This window comes from Psammomys obesus, unplaced genomic scaffold (genome assembly GCF_907164565.1).
Source record: "Psammomys obesus unplaced genomic scaffold, mPsaObe1.curated_primary_1811, whole genome shotgun sequence".
NCBI classification, from domain to species: Eukaryota; Metazoa; Chordata; class Mammalia; order Rodentia; family Muridae; genus Psammomys; species Psammomys obesus.
In genome coordinates, this window is record NW_026588368.1 from 1,684,596 (window position 1) to 1,698,590 (window position 13,995).

The 13,995-nt window shown below is 45.1% G+C and overlaps 1 protein-coding gene across 1 annotated transcript in view; it reads right to left on the bottom strand.

Annotated features, from left to right (window-relative positions):
* The window catches only part of Alox5 (arachidonate 5-lipoxygenase), a 49,433-nt gene that overhangs the window by 32,571 nt on the left and 2,867 nt on the right, over positions 1-13,995 (bottom strand). Inside the window, exons 2-3 of the mRNA XM_055604124.1 lie at positions 8,792-8,990; positions 4,804-4,885 (exon numbers count right to left, since the gene is read on the bottom strand). Coding sequence (XP_055460099.1) covers positions 4,804-4,885; positions 8,792-8,990 — 281 coding nt within the window. The remainder of the gene's footprint in view (positions 1-4,803; positions 4,886-8,791; positions 8,991-13,995) is intronic.

A 13,995-nucleotide genomic window follows, 5' to 3' on the forward strand; every position in this document is an offset into this window, starting at 1 on the left:
TGTGTGTGTGTGTGTGTGTGTGTGTGTGTGTGTGTGTGTGTGTGTGTTATGCTAGTTTAGGTATTAGTTATTTCTGCTTTTGCGGTGACAAAGTATTTGACAAAATTGACTTCTGAAGAAAAAGCTTACTGTGGTTCACAGTTTAAGGATGCAGTCCATCTTGGTGAGGAAAAACATAGGGGGGTGTTCTTACCACCTTAATCAACCCAATCTGAAATCTCCCTTGCAGCCATACTAAGAGATTAATCTCCTAGGTAATTCTAGATCCTGCCAAATTGACAAGGTTAACTTTCACAAGCCCATCATCCTTGTCAATTTGATATTCAAGCATCATTTTAAGCTATGACCTTCTAACCTTGTTCTCTGTAGGCTCATGACAATCTTATAATGGAAAATGTTAATTTAGTCTACCCCTAAAAGCCTCAAAGCCTTAACAGTTCCAAGATCATTCAAAAGTCCAAAAATCTCTTCTGAGACTCAAGGCAACCTCTTTCTCTGGAGACCTAGATAAGAGCAGTAAGTAGTAGCTATAGCACAGGCTAGATGCTATCCTGTCTTGAAACTTCCTCTACCAAACATATTAGTTCATTATTCATTAAGTAAACCTCATGCAAGTTTTCAAGCATGGGCAGAATGAAACCAGGTCCTCTGCTAGAATATCACACAAATGTATCCAGTCCAATCACCAGTAGAGTCATTTTTCCTCTTTAAATCATGAAGCAGGTCTCTATACTTTTCTTGGCACTCCAGTCTTTTGAAGTTCCACCAACATGGTCCAGTGAGTTTTGCTTGAAGCATTATAGAGCTTCTCTAGCCCAAAAGTTCAAACTCTTACACATTCCTCCCACTAACCAGCTTCAAAGGCTTTTAAAGAAATATGCAGTGGGACTGACAGGATGGGCCAGCAGGTAAAGGTGATTACCACCAGGCCTGATAACCCCGAGACTGGTCCCTGAAACCCACATCAAATTACACAGATATATGACATTTTATCCATCCGTCCTCTCATCCGTCCATCTGTCTGTCTGTCTGTCCACCCACCCACCGATCCATCCATCCATCCATCCATCCATCCATCCATCCATCCATCCATCCATCCGTTAATATACTATAAAGTTGTCCACATCTTAGTGTTATTGGGGTTAATGGTACAGCAATCTATAGAAGCTTTAGTGTGGGCAAACATAGTAGATGCCTTTCTCATCACCATGACTTCAATACAACTTTGGGGAGAAAAGTTGTGGTTTGTTCAGTTTGGGAGACCTTGTGCATCATGGCGGGAGGGTAAGGTGTAGGAGAGCCATTCACATCATGTCGGGCCACGAAGTGGAGAGAGAGGGAATCCCAGGGCCCTCTCCCCTTTCCCCTTTTCTCTATTTATTCCATCTAGGACTCTAAGGTTGTAGGATTGAGCCATCATGTTCAAGTTGGAGATGTCCTACTTATTTGATTCTCTTGGGAGCTGTCAAGTACACTGACCTACGTGTATGCCTCATTCTCCTGTGTAATTCCACACCCAGCCAAGTTGGCAGTGAGCATCAACTACCTGAACATATCTCTTCCTTTTTAGTAGGTACATAACCAAGAGTGGAGTTGCTGGGTGACACCATTACTCTATTTGTTAGTTTGGGGATTTACTAGCCACTTTCCAAAGCAGTTGCACCATTTAACCTTCTCAACAGCAGTATATGAGGGTTATGATTTCTCCACCATAATTTGTAATGATGTAACTTTTTGATTCTTGCTGCCCCAGTGGGTGTAAATTAGCATCTCACTGCAGTATTGATATACATTTTCCAGACAGCCATTGTAGCATCTGTCCTTCTATGTTTACCCATTTATATATTCTTCTTGGAGAAATGTCCATTTCTTTGGACTTTTGAGTTTTTGCCCATTTTAAATTTGTATTATTTGTCTCTTGATGAGTTTCAGAGTTATTTATATAGTTTGGACATGAGTCTTTCTGCTACACCCTTTCCAGCGTTGTCAGTGTAGCATATCAATAGATTGTGCTACCAGACGGGAGATATGTTTCCCTTGGGAATAGGCTCCCTGAGGGTCACTGGCAAAAGTACCCCACCGTGGTCACCTAAGCCAAAAAGACATATTCTGAGAGTCCCATGCTTCCTCAGTTGCAGGGTTGGATTGATGAGCTTTTTTGCTGTTTCTCTAGGATTCTTGGAACAGCACAATTAACTATTCAAGGAAACACATTTCTGATAGATTACTAAAAGCTTTAGCAAATAAGAGTGGAAGGAAAATAAAATTTTAGGAGAGGTAATAAATCAGATTCAGCATCAGGAATTGCTTGTGGAAAAACCAAACATTGTAGATAATAAAGGGGCAAGAGTTTTAGGTCTTTCTAAAGAAAATATTTAATCAGGATCTGTCAGGATAAATGCTCTAAATATTCCCACTGCAGTAAAACTACTACAAAACCATTACCTAACACAGGTGTTTATGATGAGGCAGAAAGAAGATAGGCAAACATAGGAGGTCAGAAGATTTTATATTATACTATGAGTTTTAGCTCAAGCATCCTATCTCTAAAGGAAGATTGTAAATCCTTAGCAAGACAAACAGGAGGAATTCTTATCTCTAGGGAGGGTTGTAAATCCTTAGCTGACTTGGCTTGGAGGGCAATGACAGCCCCTGGCCTACTCCTCACTAATTAGCAGCAATAGAACTGCGTAAATAGTTTAAAGTTTTGTATTTGCTTTGATTAAAAGCTTTTAGGCCAAGATTTTTTGTAGACACTGCTTTATATCAGATTGCCCTTTCAGTTAAAATGTAAACTTTGTATTGTTGGTAAAAGTCTGAATGTTCCAGGAAGTATGTCAACTTCAAGGTGCTTCTTTATGTAATCACCATATAAGTGTTAGCTTGACTTCAGTAAATCGCAGCAGATTCAAACACTACCTGGTGTGTGTGTCTGTCAATCCGCCTACCTGTGTCTAACCTGATATCCAAACCTCTGATTCCCCGCTGTTGTGGGACCCTGGCTGGGCCAGTCTGTGGCAGGTGGTACCCGTCTTTCGTCAAATAAATGATTTGCAAAATTCTTTTTCATTCTGGGGGTTCTTTGTGTGTAGGTATGTTTGTGTGCACATGTGTGCCCAGTCATGTGGAGGCCAGAGGACAACTCAGCTGTCATTCTTCAGGGGCCATCCACCTTGTTTTTGACGGATGGTCTCTTACTAGGTAGGAGCTCATCAAAACTGGCTGCTTAGAGAACCCCACAGTCTATCTGTCTCCTCCTCATCAGCTCTAGGATTACACAGTTGTTACCATGCCTGACTGTGTGCATGTGCCCACAGGTGTATATGCATGTGTGTGTGTGTGTGTGTGTGCATGTGTGTGAATGTAGAGGACAAAGGTCGATGTTGGGGGTCTTGGGTCACTCCCCACCTTATTTCTTGAGACTGGATCTCTTGACTGAACCTGGGCTCGCTGATTTAGTTAGACTGGTTGACCAGTGAGCTCCGGTTCGCCAGCTCTTTCTACTCCAACAAGGTTGGGGTTATGGACATGCATTGTAGCTCTGAGCTTTTACACAGATGCTAAAGATCTGAACTTAGATCCTCATGCCTGAGGCTGTCCTGAAACTCATTCTGTAGGCCAGACTGGCCTTGAATTCAAGAGATCTGCCTACGTCTGCCTCTTGAGTTGGGATTAAAGGTGTGCACCACCACCGCTCAGCTGTATCGCTTTATTCTTTTATGATGCCATTACCTAGTTTTTTTCTGCAATATTGCTGTCATTCAATGTGTTGGAAGACATCCCATTCTCACCTATTTTGAGGAAAAGTCTATGTAGGATTGATATTAATTCCTTAATGTTTGCTAGAACTTACCCATGAAGCCACTTGGACCTGAGCTTTTATTTGTAGGAAATCTGAAAATTGTTAATTCAGTTATATTACATAGGATTGGCTTATTCAAATTCTAGTTCCTTAAACATATTGTATGTGTGTTTGTGTGTATGTATGTGGGTATCTGTGTGTATCTGTGTGCAGGCATGCACATACAACATTTGGAACACTGTGTATGTGGAGGTCAGAGGTCAGCTTTCAGGAGTTGGTTCTTACCTTTCACCTTTTGAGGTTGTTTCTACTGCTTTGTTATAAATTCCAGGCCTGCTGATCTGAGAGCTGGCTGATTCTCTTGACTCCATGATTACCTTTCTGTAGTAGTGCTAGGACTACAAATGACACCACTACATCCAGATTTTTATGTGTGTTCCAGGGGTCAAAGTTGGGTGGCCAAGCTTGCATGCATGGCTTTTTCCTGGTGAGCCCGTTCGTTCCCTGTCCCTGGATCATCTAATTTGAAAGTCAGTGATAGACTGTGTCCTTCTAGAATTTGCCCATTTCATCTCATGTTGGCATATAGCTGTACACAGTATACTTTCTATTCATTTAAATTCCTATGAAATATTGACTTTTTTCCTCATGTTCAATTTGAATAATTTGGATCTTTTTCCCTTGATCGCTTACATAATGACTTTTCAATGCCGTTGTAGCTTATGTATCAGTTTTATAACTAAAATAACTAAACTAATACAGGAAGACATAAATAGTTAGGGCATGGGAAAGTGTCCGGGTGACTCACACTCTTGTGGACCCGTTTTCCCCAAGTGCAATCTGGCTGTTTTCAATCCTTTTCCTTGACCCCCTTGACTTTCGATGCCTGAAGATGGATGTGAAATGACTGATGGTCCACACACTGTGGCCATGATTTTCTCGTAACATGGACCTGATACAGGAGGTGCCGTGGGTGGCACGTGGCCCATGCCCTAACTCACCGATACTGCTTTTGCCGTCCTTCCAGTTCTTTACGCCGGTGCTGCTTGAGAACGTGAATTTGGTCGTCTCGGGCCAGTTTTGCTGTGGAGGAAGGACAAGCATGAGAGCAGCCTGAGGAAAAGCAACGGTGTCCAAACAAAGTCCGGCGGTGCGGCTCTCCCCAGGCATCTTCACGGAGCCCTCAGCATGCCCTTATGCAGGAGTCTTCGGCGCCTAGAACAGACGCGTCTACTTATACAAGCCGGCAGGTATTTTATGGTATTTGTTACATGTATTTGTTTTGTTTTATTTATTTTTGAGACAAGGTCTCATGAACCTTGGGCTGGCCTGAGACTTCATATTTACCCAAGGCTGGCCTTAAACTCCCAATCCTCTTACTTCTGCTTTCCAAATGTTGGGATTATAGGCATATACCTCATGCCAGGCTTTGGTGGATATTTCTAAGCCACTTCAGAGTGGTCCCTTAACCATTATGCTCAAGTGACATAGCAGCTGATTTCGAGCTTGCCAGAGAAAGCAGCATGTCTTGTGGCTCATAAGCTTCTCAGTCCATTTGGTTGCTTCATGGAGAAATGCATGACACGGGTCCTAACATAGAGGACATTGTCCTGTCCCTTGTGCTATCTACACAGGAGACAGGCACTACTTTAAAAGAAATGTGGTCACCTAGGCTGTGGGTGTAGAAGAGAGGCAAGCAGGCATGGACTTGAGCTTTGTGGTTTAAAGTCATGGCACCCAGAGTAAGCTGCCTTGACGGCCTTCATATAAAATAGATAATAATGCCTACTTCTCAGGATCTTAGGGGGATGTTAGTGTGAGAATACCGCAAAGCATTCTACACAGTTTTGGATCCCCTTACATGTCCAAGAAATGAGAATAATGGTTATTATGGGTTACCCCCATAACAGGTCTGTGGTCTTCCTATCCCGTCATCTCTCATTTCAAGAGCTTTGGCAAGTTGCTAAAAGGCCCTTTCTCAGAGCATTTAACATAGATGAAACTGTAATCAACTGTATTATAGTATAAGGTAAACCCAGCAAACACACAGGGTCCCAAGTAGGAAATTCTGAAAAGGTGATTATAACATATGCTATCATACGGTACTGTACTGTGCTATACTGCAGTCCCCAGCTATCTGTGTAAAATATTTCATTGCACTAAACATTTATATTTTTGCAAAGCACATTAAAATTAATGGAAAAAAATAAAACATTAAAGACACAAGCCTTGTTTTTATGGAACTGGTGCAAAAGATGAAGACGAGTACCCCGGAGGTTGAGGTTGATAATGCCTATTGTCACCCGCTCTGCCAGGCACTGCCGTGAACATCTGACATTTTTTTGCTAAATGCCTTCGATGGCCAGAATATATCTTGGGCACCTTGACTCTAAGAGCTTCATTTCCTTACCTGCATTGGTATGAATCGATTTCCATGGAACCCAACATGTCAAGTTTACCCCAGAGACTGGTTTGGTGTCCCCAGCTAGGAGACTCCAGCTAACAACTGATGGGACATCCCAGGCTGTGGGATGACAAATTCAGCTGCTTCTGAACTGAATATGGCGGAACCCTGGCATGAGCCTTGGAATGAACCATTTCCACACACAAATGATGCAGATCCCGGGCCCACAGAGACAGTCCTATCACTTTTATCTTTACCAAGGTGAAGGGGTAAAATACTAAATGGAGGCCATGTTGCGGTGAGAAATGGGGCCACTTGTGGGGTGGACCCTCCTCTTGCCACATCGTTCAGGGCATTGGTTGTTGTGTTGTGTGGGTTAGTCATGGTCACAAATCCTTTGGCGTTCTTTAAATTGAGAGATTTTGGTGTCCTTCCCCCTCAAGGACAGGTGGTGGGATTGCACTATCCTGAAGTCTGGCAGCTTCCATTCTCTGTCTCTTGGAATACTTGCTCTTAGAAGTGTGTTACCATGTAAGAACTGCAGCCACCCTGAGGCCACCAGGCTGTGAGACTCGTTAAAGAATGGGGTGTTAGGTAGAGATGGAGGCTGTGGAGCCCCAAGCCGTGTGGGAGAAGAACCATCTTCAAGGTGAAGTGTGCAGAGCTAATGGCAGAGGATACGGATGAACTACCCAGCAGAACCTTTCCAAGATTCCAGACGTACACCATCGTTAGCCAAATCAAGTGGCTGTTCAACGCTAAGATGGTTGGTTACCAGCAGTGGTTAATGGTACTTGCCAGCTAGATTATTTGTGTCCCTGAAGACCCCCTCCATCTTATCTTGTCTGGGAAGGTGATAAGAATGGATTGCACAAGTGAGCTTTCCTTTAGACTCAACTCTGGGGACAGGCCAGAGTGGAAGTCCTGGGAGGGTGCGTGTATATTGAGGTTGGGGCAGCTGTTTCCTCTCCGCTCTGCTCTTCCTTGTCTCCCGGGATGTCCACTTCTCTACTGAGGTCACAGCAAGTCATGGACACATAAGCTAGAGGCTATCTTCGGAACGCTTCCCTTCTGCATTATTCTCAAACTCTTGCCCCGTCCAGCTCATCAGGATTGGCCGTGCTACCGTCCCAACACACAAGAGGAGGCTCTGCATACTTCCAACCCTTCCTGGAGTCCCTCTCAGTTCCTCCTTAAGTCATCCTGGGCTGCCTGTGTCATACTGCGTGCTGCTGTGAAAAGCTACAAAACCTGTAGGCAAAAAGGCTTCGCCACTGAGAGCTTGGGTGAGACAGTTAGAAGAAAGATTCCAACACCTCCAAAACACCGGGTTAAGAAAAGCACCCTGTCCACAGCCGTCTTCATTCTAGCCACAGGATGACTGGAATGGCGTGTGTGTGAGTGCACATGTGTGTTTTTGCGTTCATTCGCCTGTGTGCCCCCCCCCCCCCCCGTGCACACACGTTTGTGTGGTTTCTGCTGAGGTTGGGGAGTGGGTAAGAATAAAAACCCTTCTAAACCCAAACATCCAGTTCATAAATATTCCCGGAATTTGGTTTAAGTCAAGTTCCACATCAAAGACAATGGGATGTGATCTGATGGCCGAAGAACGCTTGAGGGAAAAGAACTTCTTCTTTTATCTCTGTTTTCCAGCAAAAAGGGTGGTGGTTTGATTATCAACCTCATAGTGCCTGCATCTCCCAACCGTGAAGCACGAACCACGGCGGGGATCTGTGTCAGAGAAGTAAGTGCTCATTGCTGCCATGAGAGGCAGCAACTATCCTTCTCACTGTAGCGGCTGTGGCCTACAGACTTATCATTCCAGGTGGAGGCTGAAAGCAAAGTCAATGACAATGACTAGAAGATGGAAGTTTGCCAAGGCCTGAGTTTGACCCATGCTTCCTTCTGTGATCCTTTGTATCAACCAGCTGGAGTGGGGGTGGGAGCTGAAAAAGAATGGCTTCTTTTGGAAGTGCCGAGCTGGGCCCTAAATATCCAGGGTCTTGGGAGGCTACAACAGCAGAACTGAAAGTTCAAGGTCAGCCTGATTGATGTTGTGAAATGGAGGCTTTGTTTCAAAGCGAAGAAATAAAACAGGTGACTGTGAACCCCAGCTTGCCTCTGGCCCTTCGAGTTGGCATTCCAGTGGTGGTCTTAGTCTAACCCTTTAGTCTCCAGGCCTTCAGAAGGTTTCCTGTGGCCCTGAACATCTGCCCACATCTTACAAAGAGCAGCCAGAGAATTTGGATTACGGCGCCATGCACTAACCCACAGAGCTCCCCATTTACAGGACTCTCTTTTTCACAAGTGTTGTTAAGAGGCCTTCTTACCTTGTGGCAAGAGGGAATGCACCATCTCCTGGCCTTTCCAGGACAGTGTGTGGAGGAAAGCCATGGTTGATGTGAATTCTCTGGCCACTAGCTCCCCTCTAGGGCTTGCTAATGTCCCGGAAGATCACATACAGGATGAAGAGGTGTGCTCCACCCGAGACAGCATTCTCATACACAGAAATATGTCTAAGGAAAAGAGGAAAAGCTTTCTGGTTTCCAGGAAGCCTAGGGGTGGCAGGGGTCGAAGCAGCTTACCTCGCCCATCCCGCAGGACAATCTCGCCCTCGCCCGTGATCCAGCGGTAGCACGGGAACTCGATGTAGTCCCCGTGGGGCGTCTTCAGGGTGATGTACTTGAGGTACCAGTCATCATGGAGCCAGTATTTGCGCTTCTCGATTTTGACCAGATGGATCTCGCCCAGTTCTTCATCCACAGTGACATCGTAGGAGTCCACCTGGGCAGGACAAAGGGAGAATCAGCCGCTGCCTCCTGGGCCTGGATTCAGAACCCGTTGAGAACGTTCCCCCCTAAATGTGCTGCTCTAGCACAGGAAATATTTGAGTTAAGTGGTATAAAGATGGCAGTTCAAGATGATTCTAACCTTTGCCTTCTCACAGAGAAGGCCTTCCTCAGAAGGAAAGCAGAAATCCATAAAATTAGATTAGTTTAGCTACCTCAAACATCCATCGTCACTCCACCTGACTCCCCTAGCCCAATTCTCTCTCTTTGTCATGTTTCCATACAATTCAGTATATAAACACTGGACTGTTTTTGTGAGTCTTCATTTAATCTTAAGTAACATGCATTGCTGTATCAGGCAAATTTGTATTACTTTCTCCTATTATTATTGGCTTATGCCAGTTTAATTCTCAGGTTTGCCTTATCTGAAATGGGATGAGGTAGTTTTGGTTTTTTTTATATAGTTCATTATTATAGTTGGCAAATCACAAATGTATGGAGTACACTACAAGTGTAGAAGAAAACCCTGGCAAACCAGCATAATTAACATTTCTGTCACCTCAAACAGTTATCTTAGAAACATTAAAAGTTCCTTCTTCAGACTATTTTGAAATATCCAACAAATTATTGTGAGCTCTCATCACCGTGCTGTGCCATGAAAAACTAGAGCATGTGTCTCCTAGCTAACTTCACTTTGATGTCCATCCCCCAAGCTCCCCCTTAACTCCTTCCTGCCCATTACTGACTGTGATTCTTGTGGCTACTTCTCTGTGATCAGTTTTCAGCTCCCACATTAAAAAAAAAAAAGTATTTGACTTTCCATGTCCGACCTATCCCAGTTAAAAGAATGACCTCTGGGCTCATTTATGTTGCCCAAATGACCAAATCGGGTGTGGGTGCACGTGCTCACGTGTGCGTGTATGAGACTGAACAATGTTCCGTTACATTCATGTACCCCACATCTCCTGTACTCATTCATATGAGGTGTTGAGTAATATCTCTTTAGCCAAGATTCTTAAGGAATCTCTTAGTTAATTTAGGTAGCCTCACCCCTGGCAAAGAACCTGGACCCTGACTTTACAGTGATGGGCTCTAGTGACCCAGGGAAAGTCTTCAGCCTATCTATGGCACAGGCTATAGGAGGGGAAGGTGCCAGGCTCCTGTCAATTCTTGCAAAGCCAGACTTGACAGATGTCCTCTTCAATGGCCCCCAGGTTCTGGATGGTGCAGGCTGCCCCTTCCATGGAACAATCCTTTATATTGTACCAAGGCCCCACAGACAATGACTATGGCTCCGATAGTAGTCTTGAGACGTAAGGGAATCATGACATATTTCACAGAGAAGGCACTGAAGCCCACTAGGTCCCACTTCAGGTATTGATTCACAGAGCTGGAATTCCATTCCACACCTTCCTGCTTCAACCATGTCATCTCTTTCTAGGTCTCACGTGACAATAAAGTGAGTAAAGTAGGTCTCATGGATTCAAGTCCTCCCGGGACAGATGAAGCTCACAGCCACCGATGCTGAGAACAGTGATCATCTCTGTGTATCTGTGGCACTAATCAGCTGAGGCCACCTTGCTGCTAGAAGGTGCCACCTGGACTATGGACAGTGCATCCACCTGGACCCTAGAGACTGAGCTCTTGGCTGTCCAGGGCTTGCCTGCCTCCTGCCTCCAGGACATGGGTGGGCATGGCATCAGTACCCATGGCCTCTGGGTGGCTGGTATCTTTGTAGATTAATGGCAGGCAAGAGGAAAATGTTTCAAGGACTACCAGGTTTGGGGGCCTGGACTCGACACCATGCAGGGCACCTTCGAGGCACAGTTCCTGATTTTCTGTGGATAGAAGAACCCAGAGTTCTACGTGTGGTAATGAGATCGCATCAGTCCCTATTTCTATCCCTGTCTCTCCCTGCTGCTAGGATGGCTGGAAGACTTCCTTTAAGGAATGAGAAGTTGGGTGTCTGGAGGCTCTGGTCTCCCCAGGAACGGCTTGTGAGGATGGAAGAACCAGGCTTGTATGCTGGGATGACACATCACAGGTGTTTTCAGAAGAGCCTGCCTAGCACCAGTGTGTCTTTCTTATGGGACAGAGGCACATCCTCCTCAGATGTCCACAGGGAAGATAGCTTTTGCTTTACAGCTTGTTCGGCAGGAGAGCAGGATGTCACATGCTATGTGGCCTATCATGGTCACACAGAGAATAATGACCTCAGGGCCTGAAGAACCTCAGACAGGGAGGGACACTGTCTACACTATAAGGTGGGATGAAGCCAGTGAACACTTAAGGTGGGATGAAGCCATGATGCATCTAAGAGAAGACATGTGACTTACAGAGATAGGAGAAGAAAGGAAATCTCTATACCGAGGCCTTCAGTGGATCAGAATGGGTCCTTATGGGGTTGGCTAAAATGTTCTGGGGACTTGGCGAATATTTTGAGGAATATAATGGGGATAGGGTTGTTTGGGACTGAACACTAGCAAAGCATCCTCTCATGCTAATGCCTACACTTTACATATGTGCAGAGGCTACAACTCTCCGATGGACCAAGATAGAGACTCCAAATCTAATTGAGGAAGTGGGGGTCATTGAGGGGGAACAGGGCCAGAAGGCTAGGTGACCTGGCATTTGAGACTTCAAATTCACACTGTAGGTGCAACCTTGCTGGCCATATGGCCTCATCAAGTTGCTTTATTTCCATCTATCCCATGCACTTCTCCTCTTCCTATCCCTCTTCAATCTTCTCTCCATCTTCTTCTTCCTCGTATTCCTCTTCTTCCTATTTCTTCTTTTGTTACCTTCATCTTCTGCCCCCTTTCTTCCCTCCAGTTCTTCCCTTTTCCTCCTCTTTCCCTTGTCCTCTTCCTCCCCATTCTTTGCCTCTTTTCCCGACCTCTTCTCTTCCTACTCCTGCTCATCCTCCTCTTTCCCTTCTCCTCCTCCTGTTCTTCTCTTCCTTCTCTTATACCTCCTCCACCTCTTTTTTTAGGTAGGACAATGGACAATTGTATGTATACCTCAGGCACTTCCACCCACCCCAAGTCAGTGCTTCTTACTGACTTGGAACTGACTACGTAGGCTAGGCTGGCTAGCCAGAAAACCTCAGAGATCCACATGTTCCCTTTTCCTTAGAGCTATGATTACAACGCGGCTCCAGGACTGGCTTTAAAGAATATGGTGTCTAAGGACCAAACTCAGGTTCTTGTGCAAGGTGAACTCTTGACTGCTTGCATAGCTCCTCAGCTTGCGTTTTTTCATCTTTCAGGAAGAGTTAGCAACCAGCTTGCAGGATCATTGGGAAACCAGAGAGGCAGGATACTTGGTCCAGTCCACTGGCTGTATATGTCAGAACTACCCGGTCTACACTCTCAGACTCTAGGAGAACTCATAGACAAGGAGCCCTGCAGTGTCAGTGAGCAGCCCGAGCCAAACCTTGCACTACAGTGTATCCATAGCTCCACGTGCCTGTGGAGTGAGAGGAAGAAGCTGAACCTATGTGCTCAAACCCCAGGCTCAACACTGAAGCAGGCAGAGAACTCTTGGAAGGATGAGGGACAATGGGAGGGCCTGGTAGTGCATGCAGAGGAGAGGGAAGTCAGCCTGTGGTCAGGACTAAAGGGCAACCACCAAGGATGCCTGGACCCAGGCCCAGGGCAGCTGCCTTTGGGGAAGTGGCTTTCCTGTGGCATTGAGAGGCTGGAGAGGATGGTCTGGGTGGGAAGTGATGACATCAGGAAGGTTGGGGTGAATGAAGAAAGGGCACCCATTGTAAAGTAAAAAGAAAGATCTGAGGAGAAAGCCATGTACTTTGAGGCCATCTATGCAGCTACACACAGTTCACTAGCCTAAGTCAGGAGGGGCCAGAAGGCTGATTTCACTTGCTGTTTTTAAATTCTGTTGTAGTTTTGGTTGTAAAGTTTCCAAATGCAGTCATATATCAGTGACAGGGATATGTTCTCGTAAATGCATTGTGAGGCAATTCTGTCGTAGTTTATATTTACATCAACTTAGAACTATATCATACAATAAGCCCAAGCTACATGGTACAGCCTATTGCTCCTCAGTGATATAGATGCAGACTATTACTGTACTGAATATGGTAGGCAATTATAATACAGTAGTAAGTATTTATGGGTTTAAACATAGTGAATACACCAGGCACCCGGCTATTTCAGCTCTGCTATCATCTTACAATGACACCATCATAAATGTAGCCTGTTGTTGACATAAACATTACTATGTAATACACGAATATCTCAGCACAGCGTTAGTTGATCAGCCTCTGTTTGAGCTTTCTACAAGCATTTTATAAACATTCATTCATTCATTCATTCATTCATTCATTCATTCATTCTTCCATCTCTGCCAGAGGACAACTCTGCATGTTATTCCTCAGGCACTGTTCACCTTCATTCATGTGTAACCCTTCTGTGGATGGGTGGGAGAGAAGATTCATCTCTCCTGGAGTAAGGGCATGATCAACTGGGCTGTCCATCTTGGGTGGGGTCTAATGAGAAACTGGTGGCAGGAGGAAGTGGCTTTAGAACAGAGAAAGGGGGGAACCTGGAGGGCAAAAGAGAGACTGGGGCAGATGAAATGAGAGGCAAAAGGGAAGAGATGAGGAGACCCAAGGTTGCAGAGGATGAGAATTGGAGGCAGTAGTCAAGAGGATGTGGGGAGAGAAGTGGGGAAAATAAAACTGAACTGCGGGGACTGAGACGGGACAGAAGCAGGCAGTTGGGGAGGTGAGAGCCAGAGAGGTAAAAAGACATTGGAGTAGGAAAGGAAGCAGTTTTGGAAGGTGAGTAGAGGGTATAAATGGATCATTGTGGGAATAAAGGAAGCAAGAAGAGGAGGACGAAGGGCAGAATGTAGGGGAGATGGACAAGGAGGAAGGATTGGCATAGAAGGTTAATAAAGAAAGAAACATTTGCTCTCCATTAAGATGTTCTTCCTCATAAGAAACACCATAGAACTTACTCTCCATAAATTTAAGA